At 39.8% G+C, this 19,186-nt stretch overlaps 1 protein-coding gene across 1 annotated transcript in view; it reads left to right on the plus strand.

Moving 5' to 3' along the window:
* The first annotated feature begins 5,268 nt into the window (after positions 1–5,268).
* Positions 5,269–19,186, plus strand: part of pitpnc1a (phosphatidylinositol transfer protein cytoplasmic 1a) — a 60,943-nt gene continuing 47,025 nt past the window's right edge. Inside the window, exon 1 of the mRNA XM_058048801.2 lies at positions 5,269–5,675. Within this exon, the coding sequence (XP_057904784.2) occupies positions 5,628–5,675 (48 nt within the window). The 5' untranslated portion in view covers positions 5,269–5,627. The remainder of the gene's footprint in view (positions 5,676–19,186) is intronic.

Below are 19,186 nucleotides of genomic sequence, written 5' to 3' on the forward strand. Positions count from 1 at the left end.
GATAGATAGATAGATAGATAGATAGATAGATATACTTCCTTTATTGTCATTGCACAATAACACAGCAGTGAAATTGACAACAAAATGTTGTTGCCTGGCTCCCGTATAATAATAATTAATAATAATATCAATGTTGAGAATAAATAGATGACATCAAATATGAACAATATTCATATTTGCATGCCAGATGTAATGGGACACATACCTTCCAAAAAGTTCTCGTAAGTATTTTCCCAAAGGTCTTAGGGATCATCAAGATGTTCATAATTGAGATGAGCCTTAATGTTCTTTTTGTTCTTTGGTCTTGGAACTTTTGGAACTTTTTTGGCCAGTCTTTCTTATGGTGGAGTCATGAACCCTTAACTTAACTGAGGCAAGTGAGGCATGCAGTTCTTTGGATCTTGTTGTGGGGTCTTTTGTGGCCTCTTGGATGAGTCATTGCTGCTTTTTGGGGGGTAATTTTGGTTGGCCAGTCACTCCTGGGAAGGTTCACCACTGTTGCATGTTTTCAGCATTTGTGGATAATGGCTCTCACTGTGGTTTGCTGGAGTCCCTCTAGTTTAGCCCTTAAAAATAATGTTGTGTTGTGTGCATCCGTGTTGTCATTGATTTTAATATTAATATTTGAATTTGGTTGACAATATGAAACATTTAAGTGTGGCGATAAAATAGGAAATCAGCAAAGTGGCAGACGTTTCATGGATGCCTGCTTAAGAAGCAGAAACAACGCACATCCTCACACCTCTTTACCTGAACGGAATATAAAACCCCTTATTAATTTTGGCCCCTTGCAGAGGCCTCCCGTTGATGTCGAACGTGCCGAGAAAAAAGGCCACTTTCTGCACGGTAACAGAGCGGCTATATGAAAGTGACAGCAAAAGCTAATGATGTTGAGAGGCGAGGAAGCCAGGTCTCTTAGCAACAGTTTCTCCCTCTCATGCCGCCACTCCGACACCGGCTGGAACGTACATTGTTTGTTTGTTTGTGTGTCTGTGCATTTAGTGTGTTGCTGACTGCAGATCTGAGTGTTGTGTTGGCCAAATTGTGGCAGGTATCATCAGTGAGAACATAAACAGCTTAAGCACAGTGTCACATTATATCTGATATTCAGTCCAATTAAAGATGCTGCCTTGTTGTAACAAAGTGATGAAAAATGTTTAGCTGTGTGTGGGAGCAAAATGAAATCAGTTAAAGTAAGGTTATGCTGCAGGCAGGCATGTGTTTAATGCAATACAAGCTCATAGAGTTATATAACTAATATCTTTTTTTGATTAAATGCATTTTATTTATTTAGGGTTGGTGTCTCAAAGGTCAGGTTTCAGTAATATTCAATATTTAAAACAAATATTTGTATTTCCATCTTCTTTATTAGACGGAAAAACAGCATGTTCAGAACTGTAATGTTACGGTGCAACAACATGTAGTAGTATGGCGCCCTCTTGTGTTCACAACAGCAAAAAGCCTCCCAATGAGAAATGGTACTGTACTTTTATCATCATCTTTTATCATCAGGCAGGATTACTACTACTTATGTATTTGTAATCACAGTTGCACAATACATTTCTACCCTTTTACCACAGACCTTTTGCACTTTCATTTGTTTTTGTTGACAAGGGCAGCAATGATGAGCAAATACGGATGACATTTTTGCGTTTTGCTATGTGGTATTTTTGTATTTAGTAGTGTTCCTCACCGTCTTTATCAGTGCTGGCACCTGCAAGTTAATTTGGCTCCATTGTGTGTTATTTTGCAGCAGAGCTCAATAAGAAAAGACAAGACTTGTTGTAAGTTAGCTAAAACATCGGATTTCCATTTTGCTAGCTTGCTACCAGGCTGTTAATACACGCGTTTTTTTGAGTATGTTACTGACTCACAAAGTGTATGAATAATACGACAAGATGAGTATAATTTTGCATGTTAACCAGAAAATGTACACATACTGAGGCAAAATGTTGGTTTAAACTGAAAAAGTTTTCCATTTGATTCACGAGGGTTGCGGGGAGCCTATCCCAGCTGTCTTCGAGCAAGAGGCGGGGTACACCCTGGACTGGTGGCCAGCCAATCACAGGGCACATATAGACAAACAACCATTCACACTCACATTCATACCTATGGACAATTTGGAGTCGCCAATTAACCTAGCATGTTTTTGGAATGTGGGAGGAAACCGGAGTACCCGGAGAAAACCCACGCATGCACGGGGAGAACATGTAAACTCCACACAGAGATGCAGAGAGTGGAATCAAACCCTGGTCTCTTAGCTGTGAAGTCTGTGCGCTAACCACTCGACCGCCGTGCAGCCCCTCTCATTTGATTGAAATATTTAATTATATTATGTAGTCTATATTACATATCTACCTTTGCATGTACTATAAAATGTTTGTTGTACACTCAGCTCACGTTACACTGCTGGAAAAAACAAGCTTTTGTTGTGTTTTTGTGCTGGTATGCTGGTCTGCACAACAGTTTACTTACTTTGAAAAACTGTGAGAGAGTGAAGCTGCAAAATTCAAGGGCGAGGGTGCAACTGCCGTATATTCCGGAGTATAAGTCACAGTTTTTTCATGGTTTGGCTGGTCCTGCAACTTATACCCCAGAGTGACTTATTTAGTTAGTATATGCTTTTTCCACACTGACAGCCACAAGAGTGCGCTATAGCCTTGTGTACAAGTATCTGCTACTCCTATCACTTCTGTACCCCTGAAAATTTACAATGTAAACATCAACAGACCTGTGATTGGCTGGCGACCAGTCCAGGGTGTACCCCGCCTCTCGCCCGATGACAGCTGGGATAGGCTCTAGCACCACCACGACCCTTGTGAGGATAAGCTGTAGAAAATGAATGAATGCATGAATGAATGAACATGAACAGAACACAAATGCCCCCATAAGAAAATCATATTTTGCAGATTACAAGCTGCATGTAGTTATGTTATGTATCTTTAGTCTATAGTTAACTGAATATTTGTTAACATCCGACATTTCCAGTTCTGTGGTTAGGGTTAGGGTTAGGGTTAGGGTTAGGGTTAGGGTTAGGGTTAGGTTTAGTGTTAGGGTTAAACTAAAATAATCATCACAGTATGTTCCATTTCCGGTTCTGTGGTTATCATCACACTTTTCCTCTATGCTGTCCAACAGTAGGGGTATAACAATTAATTTTGATAACAATTTGTTGTTGCCCAATCCCAGCTAAAACTAAAATAACCATCATAGTATGTTCAAGTTCCGGTTCTGTGGTTATCATCACACTTTTCCTCTATGCTGTTCAACAGTAGGGGTGTAATGATTCATTTTGATAACAATTTTTGGTTGCCCAACCTCAGTTAAAACAAAAATAATCATCACAGTATGTTCAATTTCTGGACCCATTCATGTTACGTCGTTACGCTCAAGGGCACCACAAGTCAAAAATGCGTACCTTTGGTGAAAAAGCACTCATCCATTGGTCTATAACAGCTCAAGATGCCACATTGTTATGAACATCTCCATTCTTAATGATGCGTCTCATTGAAGTGTTACTATATATGTAACTGTGGCACAAATAAAAGCTTAATAAAATTCTTGTTGTTACAGAAACAGGCTACAAAAGATTGGATTCACATTTACGAGGAAGACCGAGTGAGTGCCACATGCCATTGGCTGCACGGGTAACTTAGCAACTGTTTGTTGTGGACAAGATGCAGCTGTAATTGAGTGGAAAGGCCAAGGGAAGCAGAACACAGTGTCCAGTGGAACACAAAGTTCTGTGTTTTTGTGGTTTTATTGTCCACTGTTTATTAACGCATCGTGATTTGACCTTGGCAGATCATTTGGTTTTGTAGTATTTGACACTAGAAATTATGCCAATTATACTTAAACTCGTCCAGGAGGGGTTGGAAAGATGAAAGGTGGTAAAAGACAAAATGATGAGAGGGATGATGTGTTATTTCTTTAACTTTATATGATTTTAGGTTTGGTGTATGAATGTAAAGTGGTCTATCTATCAATGTATGCAACAAAGGCTCTCTACTGACATCTGCCATATTATAGCAGAATTGCAATAGCTATACTTTTTCTTGGTGATGATGTAATACACGGTTGTTGAGGGCGTACAAAAACATTGAACATTTTTACGTAGCTAGATCATATTTTTTTACTTTATGGAATTATTTCCAAGTGGTTTCATCCATTAGATCAATTCTAAAACCCTGTCACCTCTGACCGTCTTTTACCATCAGGAAAAATGTACATTTATGTAAGTATATATGAGCTTTGCATTTTTGGTGAAGATTTAATTTCTTACTTTAATGAATGAATTATGTAATTAAAGGGGAAAACGTAGCACATGTGCACGTCTTGTGCTGGAAGACACAGCCATCCCAATGAAAGTGGAAATTGGTAGTGTAGTGTAGTGCAGTAGTCAGTGCTGTTTTTATTGAAGGAACTAGCATAAGTATGTGTATCAATGCTCCTTAATAAAAATTTTATGGTGTTTTAAATCATCAAAATACTGCAATACTGCAACTATTATATGCTATCATCAGTGTATGTGTTAATGCATGATCACAGTATGTAAATCAAGGGTTTCATAGTCGAAATAGGTGTATCACGATGACTGCATTGTAAGCTAGCTCAAAACTTATTTTCTCGTGTTATAATGCACACAAAAGGGAAATAAATGTATTCATGTTTCACATAAGGATTGTGAATTATGGGCAAAATTCCCCATTAAAATGCAGTTCCCCTTTGAAGGCCTTATTTCTGGACTTATAATGCTAATCTCAATTGTGGCTAACTATCACGATGAGGGACTAGCTCTCTCCTGCAATTGGATATATTGTATATTCAATGATGTAACATCAAAGCTACATTTTGTTGAAATTCGTTTCTCTTTCAATCACGTGTCTGATTATTTTTTTTGTCCTTGGCAGTACTTACAATTCTGTTTTCGTGACCTAAATCACTGAGGTCATAAAGCCTTGTCTGCAGTCATCCACCAAATAGAAACCACTATTAAGACTTCCTGCCACGGATTGCAAAGTAAAAACATTATGAATATTAGAGCGAAACTCCAGTACCCTATACACATTAACATACATTAAGACAGATTATGTAATTACTTGTATGTGTGTTTAATGTTCATACGCATCGGATAACCGCAACTCCAGGTGTAATTCGACGATTTATTTCGCCGTTGAGCCTTTATTGCGATGGTCCCACCTTAGCGTTTCCGGTTGTTCATCGTCACAAACTGACGCTTGATTGCGCTTTCATTGTTTCATCCCTGCACGGAGCTGAGTGGACACAACTCACAGAGGCTCAGGAGTTCTTTAACACGGTGTTTGGGAGCAAAGGAGGCGAAGCTCAGTTCGACGACTGTTCCTTTCTTTTCGGCTCTTTCGTGAAACTTCCCACCTGAGCGAACGTTACCCACGGAGGAAAGTGCTGAGAGACTTAATTGAAGGTGCCATCTGTGAACTTTGCAGCAGCATCTTTGTGAGCAGGTGTAGTCGATGCTGTAAAGGATTTAGTCCACATCATGGGTGACATTCCACTAAATTAATGCTTTCCGTCCACTCACGTGAAGATTCTCTGCTGTGAGGCTGAACTGTGCTTTTATAACAAGCAGCATTTTGTGTATAAAGATTATGTTGATGAAGGAGTACCGCATCTGCATGCCCCTCACCGTGGAGGAGGTAAGTCACAGCTTTCCTGTGCATGTTACACGCACTCGTGTTTGACTTGTTTATCCGCGTTGTCAGGGATGCTCCTCTTCCAGTCTCCCAGTGTTAAATAATGTTTTGGAGATTGACGGCAACAGCAGCCAGGGGGAGCTGCTGCCCTCTTTGGGCGTCCCCCTGTTTTGGGTTCAGGGGTTGGGATTAATAAATGTATTGTGCACATCAGTAGGAGGGGGGGGGTACCTGGGGTTCAAATGAAATTGAGTGCATCTCATCATTTGGATTGTTTGTGCTTTCTACCTGGACCCTCCTCGCTTAAGAACGCACTCGCTTGCGTTGAGTAATATTAACTGCATGGTTGGCCACCATTAAACACATCTTAACTATAGATATCTTATATGAAGTTACATTACAATCAAACAGTTCAAACTAAAAGAACCATCACAATATGTTCCATTTCCGGTTCTGTGGTTATCACCACACTTTTCCCTCTAGGCTGTTCAACAGTAGGGGTATAATGATTCATTTTGATAACCATTTTTGGTTGCCCAACCTCAGTTAAAACTAAAATAATCATCACAGTATGTTCAATTTCTGGTTCTGTGGTTATCATCACACTTTTTGTCTTTGCCGTTCAATAGTAGGGGTGTAATGATTCATTTTGATAACCATTTTTGGTAGCCCAATCCCAGTTAAAACTAAAAGAACCATCACAGTATGTTCCATTTCTGGTTCTGTGGTTATCACTACACTTTTCTTCCATGCCGTCCAACGGTAGGGGTGTAATGTTTCATTTTGATAACCACTTTTGGCTGCCCAATCCCAGTTAAAACTAAAATAACCATCACAGTATTTCTGGTTCTGTGGTTATCATCACACTTTTTCCTCTATGCTGATCAACAATAGGGGTGTAACGATTCATTCTGTTAACAATTTGTTGTCGCCAACACGATTTAAGGACGACATCTGTTCAGTTAGAAAAATACGATTCTGTAACTTTAAATCAAGTCATTTGATTCAATTCAATTCGACGAAAATTCAACCAGTCTGACTGTGAAATGAATATCTGGATACTGGACAGTACAGGTGAAGTTTGTAAGGGAATCGGTTATAAAATAATTATGGACGTAAACAACAGTTAATTGTAAATGCATTCACATTTTGTTACATGCAACCAACACTTCAGGCTGAATGAACAGGTATCGATGCAGAGGAAGTGGTGACAAAATGAGGTGAAGAGAAACTCGATTGGGACTTATTGTCAGATATCAAAGACCTCAAAACCATGAAGTGATGAAAAAAAATACACACCAAATAAGCCTGCAGGAATTGTCTATGACAGGGGTCGGCAAAATTTACAACCAAAAGAGCCTCTTCTCCCAGAAAAAAAAAACTTATTAACTTTTTTAAACCTCTTAAAGCAAACCTCCAACTAACAGAAGCTCAGTGTGCATGTGTCGGCCTTTTCTTCTTCTTTTCTTACATGCTTCATTTTCTTGTAGCCATGATAAGTCAAAAGTCCCCAAATGATGATGCATTTCACCACCACCTGAAAGTCAACGCCAGATGTTTCCCTTCAAGTCTTTTATTGAGCACATCATCATCGTAAAGGTTTTAGCCGGCACTTTAAAGTTTACAGCAGGACGTGACCTTCCACCTCATTGAATCGGGGCACCTATAAATAAGTGTGTTGCTATAGCGGTTCATAGACCTTTCAACTCTATCTTGCTGTTTGTGAGGCCATTTACTGCAGACCTTTTTTTTTATTGTCTTTACATTTGCAGCAGTTAGAAATTGAACTCATCCATACTTTGGAAACCAAGCAGTCTCTCCTGAAGTCTATTGATCCTAATCTTGCTTGATGGTCCTGTTTTAAAGCCTTAAGTGGTTTTTTCCAGAGATCCATGTTTATATGTGCCATGGCGCTACTTTAAGGACTCGAAGCTTGACTCAAGAGGAGGTGGTCAGACCAGCTGAAAGCCACAGGATATGTCTTGAGTGTCATGAGACCTATTGAGCTGTCAGCGACTTATTTACAATTAGACTTACTGTACGTCTCCACTTAATAGTACAGTGCACACAGTAGAGCACAAACAATTCTACACCATGTGACATTGAAAAATCATTATTACCTGAAAAGCCTTTTTCCATCCAGCCCTGGAGTTGCAGCTCCATCTGCTGGGTCAGGCTGGTCACTGCACTGCCTGGCCCAATGCGAGTAGACTGTAAAGCAGGGGTCTCAAACTCAATTTACTTGGGGGCCACTGGAGCTAGGGTCTGGGCGAGACTGAGCCACATCAGGTTTTCAAAAAAAAAAAAAAAAAAAGGAATTTTTTTTTAAAACAGAAAAATGAATAAACTTTGCTTTGGTTTCGATTTTCTACAACAAAAGCTCTGATAAAACATTCTACTGTTCTCAAATATCTTACTTTTTATTTTTCTACACAAAATAGGATGAAAATAAATAAACAAATCAAGAATAAAGAAAATCAATCAATCAGTAATGAATAAATATAATAACAATAAAACAGCAAATAATAAAAACTTAAGAAACCACATATACAGTGCATCCGGAAAGTATTCACAACGCTTCACTTTTTCTACATTTTGTCATGTTACAGCCTCATTCCAAACTGAATTAAATTCATCTCTTACCTCAAAATTCTACACAAAATACTCCATTATGACAATGTGAAAAAAGGTTTTTTTGACATGTTTTGAATTTATTAAAAATAGAAAACAAAAACATCACATTTACATAAGTATTCACAGCCTTTGCTTAATACTTTGTTGATCCACCTTTGGCAGCAATTACAGCCTCAAGTCTTTTTGAATATGATCCCACAGGTTTAGCACACCTATCTTTAGGCAGTTTTGCCCATTCTTCTTTGCAATAAGTCTCAAGCTCCATCAGGTTGGATGGGAGACGTCTGTGCACAGCCATTTTCAGATCTCTCCAGAGATGTTCGATCGGATTCAAGTCTGGACTCTGGCTGGGCCACTCCAGGACATTCACGGAGTGGTTCTGAAGACAATCTTTTGAGATCTTGGCTGTGTGCTAATGTCTACTGTCTATATGGTCAAGGTACATGACCAGTCTACTGAGGTCAAGAGCGCTCTGGAGCAGGTTTTCATCCAGGATATCTCTATATATTGCTGCATTCATTTTTCCTTCTATCCTGACTAGTCTGCCAGTTCCTGCTGCTGAAAAACATCCCCACAGCATGATGCTGCCACCACCATGCTTCACTGTAGGGATGGTATTGGCCTGGTGATGAGCAGTGCCTGGTTTCCTCCAAACATGGCGCCTGGCATTCACACCAAAGAGTTCAATCTTTGTCTCATCAGACCAGAGAATTTTGTTTCTCATGGTCTCAGAGTCATTCAGGTGCTTTTTGGCAAATTCCAGACGGGCTGCCATGTTCCTTTTACTAAGGAGTGGCTTTCGTCTGGCCACTCTACCATACAGGCCTGATTGGTGGATTGCTGCAGAGATGGTTGTCCTTCTGGAAGGCTCTCCTCTCTACACAGAGGAACGCTGGAGCTCTGACAGAGTGACCATCGGGGCCTTGGTCACCTCCCTGACTAAGGCCCTTCTTCCCCGATCGCTCAGTTTAGAAGGCCGGCCAGCTCTAGGAAGAGTCCTGGTGGTTCCAAACGTCTTCCATTTACGAATAATGGAGGCCACTGTGCTCATTGGGACCTTCAAAGCAGCAGAAATGTTTCTGTATCCTTCCCCAGATTTTTGCCTCAAGACAATCCTGTCTCGCAGGTCTACAGACAGTTCTTTTGACTTCATGCTTGGTGTTTGTGCTCTGACATGCACAGTCAACTGTGGGACCTTATATAGACAGTTATTATATTTCCAAATCATGTCCAATCAACTGAATTTACTGCAGGTGGACTCCAATTAAGCTGTAGAAAGATCTCAAGGATGATCAGTGGAAAAAAGATGCACCTGAGCTCAATTTTGAGCTTCATGGCAAAGGCTCTGAATACTTATGTAAATGTGATTTTTTTGTTTTCTATTTTTAATAAATTAAAAAAAAGTCAAAAAAAAACTTTTTCACATTGTCATAATGGAGTATTTTGTGTAGAATTTTGAGGTAAGAGATTAAATTAATACAATTTGGAATGAGGCTGTAACATGACAAAATGTAGAAAAAGTGAAGCGCTTTGAATACTTTCCGAATGCACTGTAGTTGGTGGGTAGACAAATTATTTTTTTCAGATTAAAATTAAAGCATTATTAGAGCCCTGTAGACATGACAAAACACGACTATAGTCACATTTATACTCTTTATTTACAACATATTGCGCAACTGCAGGGTCTTGAGACACATGCTAACTCGCAAACTAGAGAGCTAGCGACCTAAAGGGTAGCCTTCAAGTTATTTCCTTTAAACTTAAATAGCCAAAAACTTACCACTTCCACACGGATAGGGAGGATAACTATTAACCGTTATTTAACCTTTATCATGAACATTAATCAAACGTAATAATTTTTTCTGGGTACATGATACCATACAACATCCATATCAAACTTGCGCGGGCCGCACTAACATTAAACTTTCATATCAAGGCGGGGGCCTCAAACTAGTGTCCTGCGGGCCGCATGTTTGAGACCCCTGCCATAGCTTGTTCCACACACACATAAAGCAGATGGAGCGAGACACACTGATGATAGGCCAGATGTCAAAGGATGATACATTAGGGTGACAAGGAGTGGTCGTCAATAACATTGGATGACTCATTCTGCTTAAGTCAGCATTATTTACTTGCATTTGTTGTTTGCTATCATCTTGCACAATTTTCAAACCTTGTGCAGCTTCCCCTGTAATTAAGCAGACATTAGTTAAAGACTCCTTTGAAAGCTTTCGTTAGTGAGTCCCGCTGCGTGCAGGATCTGCTCCAGCATGATGAAAAAAAAAAAAAAAATGTTCCATGTAAACGGAGCCAGTGTTGCACCTCAGCACCTCCAGCTGCCAATAACATTAAAGCAGTTCGTAACCATTACATCATGTCAGTCACATCCACTTTTCTCTGTAATAATTTATCGGTTGCCCTGCCCTGCAACGTTTGCATCACTCGAATCCCTGAATTAGACCGGGGGCAGCAGGTCACAATTTACAACCAGTAATTAATACAGTACAATTTGTCTCCACGCTCTGAAACCATTAATTTTAATTGTGTTTTTGGGGTTATTTGATCCTCTGATTTTTGATGCACGGCGATCTGTTAGCAAGCAGGTGATGTTAGCGAGAAAAGAGCAGAGATGATCTTGCAAGACTGTATTTCATTTAAAGCAAGGACAAGTTTTGAACAACTACATTGTACACTGACCCCCCTTGAAAGCACATTGTATGCTGAGTATTTATTGGTAAGACTGTATTTCATTTAAAGCAAGGACAAGTTTTGAACTACTACATTGTACACTGACCCCCCTTGAAAGCACATTGTATGCTGAGTATTTATTGGTAAGGTATGAGCAGTACTGTCTGCTACAATGTAGATAAAATACAAAATGGATAAATAGCATAGCTCCAACCTCAATCCACATTCTGCTGCCAGAGGCCATTTTTCACACTCACGCACACACATCAACTATTACATTAAGGTGAGCGATGATGAAGGGCTTATGTAAATGAGGCTGCACACAAAGTTGTGGTGGTAAACCTAAAAGTATGAAGCAAGAGGTGACGTCAATACATACTGTATATGTCCTGGCAAACACAAAGGGTCAAGCCTTTCCTAATAATAGCAGCGAGTGGATGACTAAATTTAAAGCAGTGAAAGTCACTAGTAAGTCATGTGACTGAATCAAAAGTCACTGTCACACATGCAAAGCATTTTAACAAGTACACTTGAATGTGAGTTAAAGTGCAACACCAACCAGTGAAACCTCAGTTAGCGTGTTTTTCGGTCAACATCGATTATTTAGCCTCGGTTTGCGTACATTCTTATTATTGTTATTTATTTTTGTAGAAAATAAAGATTGTCATGCCCTGTGATTGGCTGGCGACCAGTCCAGGGTGTACCCCACCTCTCGCCGAAATACAGCTGGGATAGGCTCCAGCAACAGCTTTCTGCTCAGATTATTGTGTGTAGCTGCTATAGGAGTCCACAACTCAATAAAAAGGTCCATATATATATATGTATATATATATATATATATATATATGTATATAGTATGTATATATATATATGTATATATGTATATGTATGTATATATGTATATATGTATATATATATATGTATATATGTATATATATATATGTATATATGTATATATATATATGTATATATGTATATGTATATATGTATATATGTATATGTATATATGTATATATGTATATATGTATATATATATATGTGTATGTATATATGTATGTATATGTATATATATGTGTATGTATATATGTATGTATATATATATGTGTATATATATGTGTATGTATATATGTATATATATGTGTATGTATATATGTATATATGTATGTATATATATATGTGTATATATATGTATGTATGTATATATATATGTGTGTATATATATATATGTACAGTGAAGAAAATAAGTATTTGAACACCCTGCTATTTTGCTATTTCTCCCACTTAGAAATCATGGAGGGGTCTGAAATTTTCATCGTAGGTGCATGTCCACTGTGAGAGAGATAAACTAAAAAGAAAAATCCAGAAATCACAATGCATGATTTTTTAACAATTTATTTGTGTGATACAGCTGCAAATAAGTATTTGAACACCTGTGTATCATCTAGAATTCTGACCCTGAAAGACCTGTTAGTCTGCCCATTAGAAGTCCACCTGCACTCCATGTATCATCCTGAATCAGATGCACCTGTTTGAGGTCGTTAGCTGCATAAAGACACCTGTCCACCCCATACAATCAGTAAGACTTTAACTTGTAACATGGCGAAGACCAAAGAGCTGTCCAAAGACACCAGAGACAAAATTGTACACCTCCACAAGGCTGGAAAGGGCTACGGAGCAATTACCAAGCAGCTTGGTGAAAAAAGGTCCACTGTTGGAGCTATCATTAGAAAATGGAAGAAGCTAAACATGACGGTCAATCTCAATCGGAGTGGAGCCCCATGCAAGATATCACCTCGTGGGGTCTCAATGATTCTAAGAAAGGTGAGGAATCAGCCCAGAACTACACGACAGGACTTGGTCAATGACCTGAAAAGAGCTGGGACCACCGTTTCCAAGGTTACTGTAGGTAATACACTAAGACGTCATGATGTGAAATCATGCATGGCACGAAAGGTTCCCCTGCTTAAACCAGCACATGTCAAGGCCCGTCTTAAGTTTGCATATGACCATTTGGATGATACAGAGGAGTCATGGGAGAAAGTTTTATGGTCAGATGAGACCAAAATAGAACTTTTTGGTCATAATTCCAATAAGCGTGTTTGGAGGAAGAAGAATGAAGAGTACAATCCGAAGAACACCATCCCTACTGTGAAGCATGGGGGTGGTAGCATCATGCTTTGGGGGTGTTTTTCTGCACATGGGACAGGACGAGTGCACTGCATTAAAGAGAGGATGACTGGGGCCGTGTATTGTGAGATTTTGGGGAACAACCTCCTTCCCTCTGTCAGAGCATTGAAGATGGGTCGTGGCTGGGTCTTCCAACACGACAACGACCCGAAGCACACAGCCAGGAAAACCAAGGAGTGGCTCCGTAAGAAGCATATCAAGGTTCTAGCATGGCCCAGCCAGTCTCCAGACCTGAACCCAATCGAAAATCTTTGGAGGGAGCTCAAACTCCGTGTTTCTCAGCGACAGCCCAGAAACCTGACTGATCTAGAGAAGATCTGTGTGGAGGAGTGGGCCAAGATCCCTCCTGCAGTGTGTGCAAACCTGGTGAAAAACTACAGGAAACGTTTGACCTCTGTAATAGCAAACAAAGGCTACTGTACCAAATATTAACATTCATTTTCTCAGGTGTTCAAATACTTATTTGCAGCTGTATCACACAAATAAATTGTTAAAAAAATCATGCATTGTGATTTCTGGATTTTTCTTTTTAGTTTATCTCTCTCACAGTGGACATGCACCTACGATGAAAATTTCAGACCCCTCCATGATTTCTAAGTGGGAGAAATAGCAAAATAGCAGGGTGTTCAAATACTTATTTTCTTCACTGTATATATGTATGTATGTATATATATGTATAATAGGTCCCCCATTTAGGTTCTACACGGAAACTTCAATACAGATCAAAACGCCATTTTGTTGTTTTAGCCTTTCACAGCATTCTGAGTGACTTTAAACAGAATTTTTTGATAACTGTTTTCAGAGTGGGAAATGAAATGAGAATGCTCCTTAGTTATATGGCTCCACATCACCAGTACCTGGTTCCTGGCTCGTACCAAGTCCGACTCCTCTGCAGTTGTGGGGCCGGAAACAGAAGCTCCCTACATTAGGCATTACTCATCCATTCATTCATTTTCTACCGCTTATCCTCACAAGGGTCGCGGGGGGTGAAGCCTATCCCAGCTGTTTTCAGGCAAGAGGCGGGGTACACCCTGGACTGGTCGCCAGCCAATCACAGGGCACATATAGACAAACAACCATTCACACTCACATTCATACCTATGGACAATTTGGAGTCACCAATTAACCTAGCATGTTTTTGGAATGTGGGAGGAAACCGGAGTACCCGGAGAAAACCCACGCATGCACGGGAAGAACATCCAAACTCCACACAGAGATGGCTGAGGGTGAGATTGAACTCGGGTCTCCTCACTGTGAGGTCTGCGCGCTAACCACTCGACCGTGCAACATTAGGCATTACTAATGGAGATAATTAAATCAGTTTTGAAATACTCCGAATGTTTAGAAACGCATTATGGGAAGAAATGAAAATAGAAATGTTTATTTTAACTGGTATTTATTCTTGTAAATTTATGAGCTACCTTTTTGAGTGTTAAGTTGCTGTGTGATGACAATGCGAGTCACTATTTTATTGAGTAATGTACTCAATAATTTATGAGCTACCTTTTTGAGTGTTAAGTTGCTGTGTGATGACAATACGAGTCACTATTTTATTGAGTAATGTACTCAATAATTTATGAGCTACCTTTTTGAGTGTTAAGTTGCTGTGTGATGACAATGCGAGTCACAATTTTATTGAGTAATGTACTCCTGTGATTTCCAATGGGTTGACAAGCTTTTCTTCTGTCAAATAAAGAAAACCGCAGTACCTGCAGAAAACCCGAGGACGCATGGGGAAAATTTGCAAACTCCAGAGGCCCAAGCTGAGATGAACCCAGAAGTATCTGTGCTGCCTCCTAAAATGCTTATTCCATTTATACATAGACAAATACCTTGATTGATTCTGACACTCTGCATTTCATTGTGGATTAGCTTCAATTTAATTTAATTAAAAGACGTCCTGACTACCTATGGTGGGTATCGCAGCAGCGCTTGACACCTGTTGCGCCACTTTACTGCCGCCTGTGGCTGTGCACTTTAACATGCGCACATTGTAGCACCGAGCTCCAGGGGTTTTGTCAGGTTAAGCAAAGCACACACTGAATGTTGTCAGGGCACAACTGATTTCCCAATTTAAATAGTGTTTAAGCTTATTTTGACAGATGGGTGTAATATACAGAAATTGAGGATGTTAAAAAAATGAATCAATAAAGGGCCAGCCTGCAAATCATTAATAAAAGTGACTATACAGAGCTGCAAGGTTCTTAAAGGACTAGTGATATGTGGTTTCAATTAACATGTAAGTCTTGTGACTATTTGTTATTGCGTGGATCCGGCCTGCAGTGCATGTACACTTAAAACTGTTTACTGCAGAGCTGTGCAGGCGTGCTAAATGGAGGAGCTTTAAATTGGACCCTCCACTCAGCCTAAAGTTGCGCCCGTGCAGCTGTGAAGACAACACCGCATTCATCTTGCAAAGACACATGCCTGTGTGGCTGAAAGACCAAACACACTGGAAATAAATCCCACACGGTGAATCATGAATAAGTCAGGCCTGCTGTGATCTTGGGAGATATGGGGATTCACTTTAAATCTGCCATCTGTCGCTCTTGTTTTCAAGGAATACGTTCACTTGACAAGTGATTGTGTAACGTTTGGAATCGTTTAGATTATTTTACATTATAATATTATTAAATATCGCCAGCTCAAGTGATATTACTCAGAACAATCAACAGCAACAGTAGGTGAGAGAAAAATGGACAATGAGTCTCTAACAGAGCTTTGCAGAATTGTTGCAATTCAGTCACATTGGAGGGTTTTCCAGCATGAAGCACCTTTTTAAGGTCATGCCACAGCATCTCAATAGGATTCAGGTCAGGACTTTTGTTCATTCATTTTGTTTTTTTCAGCGATTCAGGGGTGGACTTGCTGGTGTGTTTTGGATGATTGTCCTGCTGCAGAACCCAAGTTGGTTTCATTTGGAGGTCAATGAGTCTTTGTCCGAAGGACTATGGATATTTTAACACATCATTCTGTGCTTTTTGGCCTCTCATCCGCATGCATATGGAGGTTTTTGTCCTTAAAAATGGGAGCTTTTTGAAAAATCAGTGATTTATAAAGGAAAATCTTGAAAATTACTGTGGGTGTCCAAACTTTTTCATCTCACTGTATATCTACAATGTAGCAGCAGCTAGGCATCAAGTAATGGTAATGGTAATGGTTTTATTTCATTTGAACATGATTACAATTGAGTGCATCACATAATCAGTTCACAGTTCCACATGTCCAAAAGGAGTAGGAAGAAGCAAAGCTTATTAAATCCTACCCCTCCATCTGGTACTTTTACAATCAGTAACTGTTACATTTGTTCACTTCCTGCTTTCCTAATATATATATATATTTTGTCACGTACCAAAGTCCGAGGTGATATGACCATCCAATGACATAATGGGTACCATAGTAAGTGTCAATATAGTGATATGTATAGCACATCATGACTGGTTCAAGACTCTTCATCCTTGTCTTTAGCAAACATCAACTGCTTGTATTGTTTCTTGAATTGGCTCATCGTTGTGCATTGTTTGAGGGTCTTACTCAATCCATTCCATAGTTTGATTCCACATACTGAAATGCTATGGCTTTTTAACGTAGTCCTAGCATAGAAGTGTTTCAAATGTAGTTCTTCCCTGAGATCATATTTCTCCTCCCTTGTAGAGAAGTATTGGATGACATTTTTAGGTAATTGGTTATTTTTAGCCATATGCATTATTTTAGCTGTTTGAAGATGAACTATATCAGCAAGTTTAAGTATTTGTGATTTTAGAAATAAGGAGTTAGTATGTTCTCTGTAGGCGGCATTATGAATTATCCTTACTGACCTTTTTTGCAGTACATTTAGCGAGTGAAGATTACTTTTATAGTTATTACCCCATATTTCCACACAATAAGTAATATATGGTAGAACCAGAGAGCAATAAAGAGTGATTTCTGATTGAGAACAAATTTTGCTTTGTTCAATACTGAAATATTTCTGGCCACCTTATGTTGTATATTTGTAATATGAAGTTTCCAGCTCATATTTTCATCTATTGTGATCCCCAGAAATTTATTTTCATTCTCCCTTTCAATGTCCAAATCGTCTATTTGTATTTGCTGGTGCGTGTCCTTTCTGCTGTTACCAAACAGCATGAATTTTAGTTTTACTTAGGTTATCATCAAACCATCTTTTTAGTAAGCGTTTAAACCCAACTTACCTCTCCACCACTACGGGGTGGTCATTTTTTCTGGTTATAGCGAATTATTTTGTCATCCCATAAGAGTTTGCCGTATAAATGCTGCTTCAAATGCATGAGTTTGGTCGTATTAAACTTCCCTGGTTCTGTGCCACCTCACTAATTTGGACTTTTTAAACAAAATACAGCCAGAAGTCATGTTTCCACTAAGCAGGACATAAGTAATACGTAAAAATTCTTTACAACTTCATGATGATGACAACTAACAGAAACTAACAGGAAAAAAAACAAAAAAACAGCATGACACAAGGCAAGGAGCTGTTAAGCTAAGAAGACACGGATGAGGCAAAGTTGGAAACAGGAAGTAAACATTCAACAGGAAACTCAGAATAATTCATCACCTCAAGCCGTACTTTTGTGTCAACACGCTGGCTAAACAAGACGCGATAGCGGCCGCCGAGAATAGAAGCAGTGCTGACACGTTGCGAGGGAGGCAACAGAGTTATGGGACAGGTGGTCACGGAGATGCGGCGGCGTGAGGGGGAGCAGCTGGCCATGCCACATGACAATACAATCGCAATGTATCAGGACACGTTGTGCACTGCGATTGGTGGTGGACCCCTAATGTGATTGTGATAAGTGGTGCTCATCAGTGCTCATCTTGTTGAATGTGTCATCGAATGCTTGGGTTCAACTTTCTTTCTGAATATTATTCACTAAAGCAACAAGCACACACTGTAATAATTCATTCATTCATTTTCTACCGCTTGTCCTCACGAGAGTCGCGGGGGTGCTGGAGCCTATCCCAGCTGTCTTCTGGCGAGAGGCAGGGTACACTGTAATAATATAACAACAAACATCTAGTAACAAAACTGATTTTAGCCTGTGATTGGCTGGCGACCAGTCCAGGGTGTACCCCGTCTCTCAATAGAAGACAGCTGGGATAGGCTCCAGCACCCCCCTCGTGAGGATAAGTGGTAGAAAATGAATGAAAACTGATTTTATAGATCCCTATAAAAAGAGGACACTGAAGCGCCGAAGAACTGGAGTCTGAGGCGGAGTGTTGAATTTGGGAGAAAACTTTATTTTTCTTGCAAACATTAACTTGCACTCTTTGCTACGTAAAGACATGAAAGACATGAAAGCCTCGTCTCTCAACCACAACAGGAAGCGGAAAACCCCCGTCCCTTGCGCCCACCCCTCCGGGTGGCAACCCCTCCCCTATCGATCGTTCCGGGGTGAATTATGTCCCGGTAACCTACCACTACAACACACTGTTTTTGTAGTTTATTGAAAGGAAAGATATACAAAACTGTGGTGAGACCAGCCATGTTATTTGGTAGCAGAGATGAGGATGCTGAGATTCTCATTGGGAGTGACCAGGATGGATAGGATCAGGAAGGAGTACATCAGAGGGACATTACATGTTAGAGGCCTTGGAGATAAAGTCAGAGAGGCCAGACTGAGATGGTTGGGACATGTCCAGAGGAGAGATAGTGAATATATTGGTAGAAGGATGTTGCCAGGTAGGAGGCGTAGAGGAAGACCAAAGAGGAGGTTTATGGATGTAGTGAAGGAGGACAGAGGGTAGTTGGTGTGAGAGAGACAGATGCAGAAGACAGGGTTGGATGGAGGAGATTGATTTGCTGAAGGGAAAAGCCCAAAAAGTAAGAATAAGATTGCCTCATTCCTACTATTTGCTTAGTTTTCTGTTTTGCATGATCTTCTTCTCTGGAGTTCAATATCTTGCAAATTGAGAAATTAAATAAGCTGTAGGGGTGACCCCTGCTGTTGGGTGGCGTCACGTGGGTCACAGCGGGACCAAATAATGCC

This window comes from Doryrhamphus excisus, linkage group LG16, assembly GCF_037039965.1.
Source record: "Doryrhamphus excisus strain RoL-2023G ecotype Guam linkage group LG16, RoL_Dexc_Guam_v1.1, whole genome shotgun sequence".
Taxonomy (NCBI): Eukaryota; Metazoa; Chordata; class Actinopteri; order Syngnathiformes; family Syngnathidae; genus Doryrhamphus; species Doryrhamphus excisus.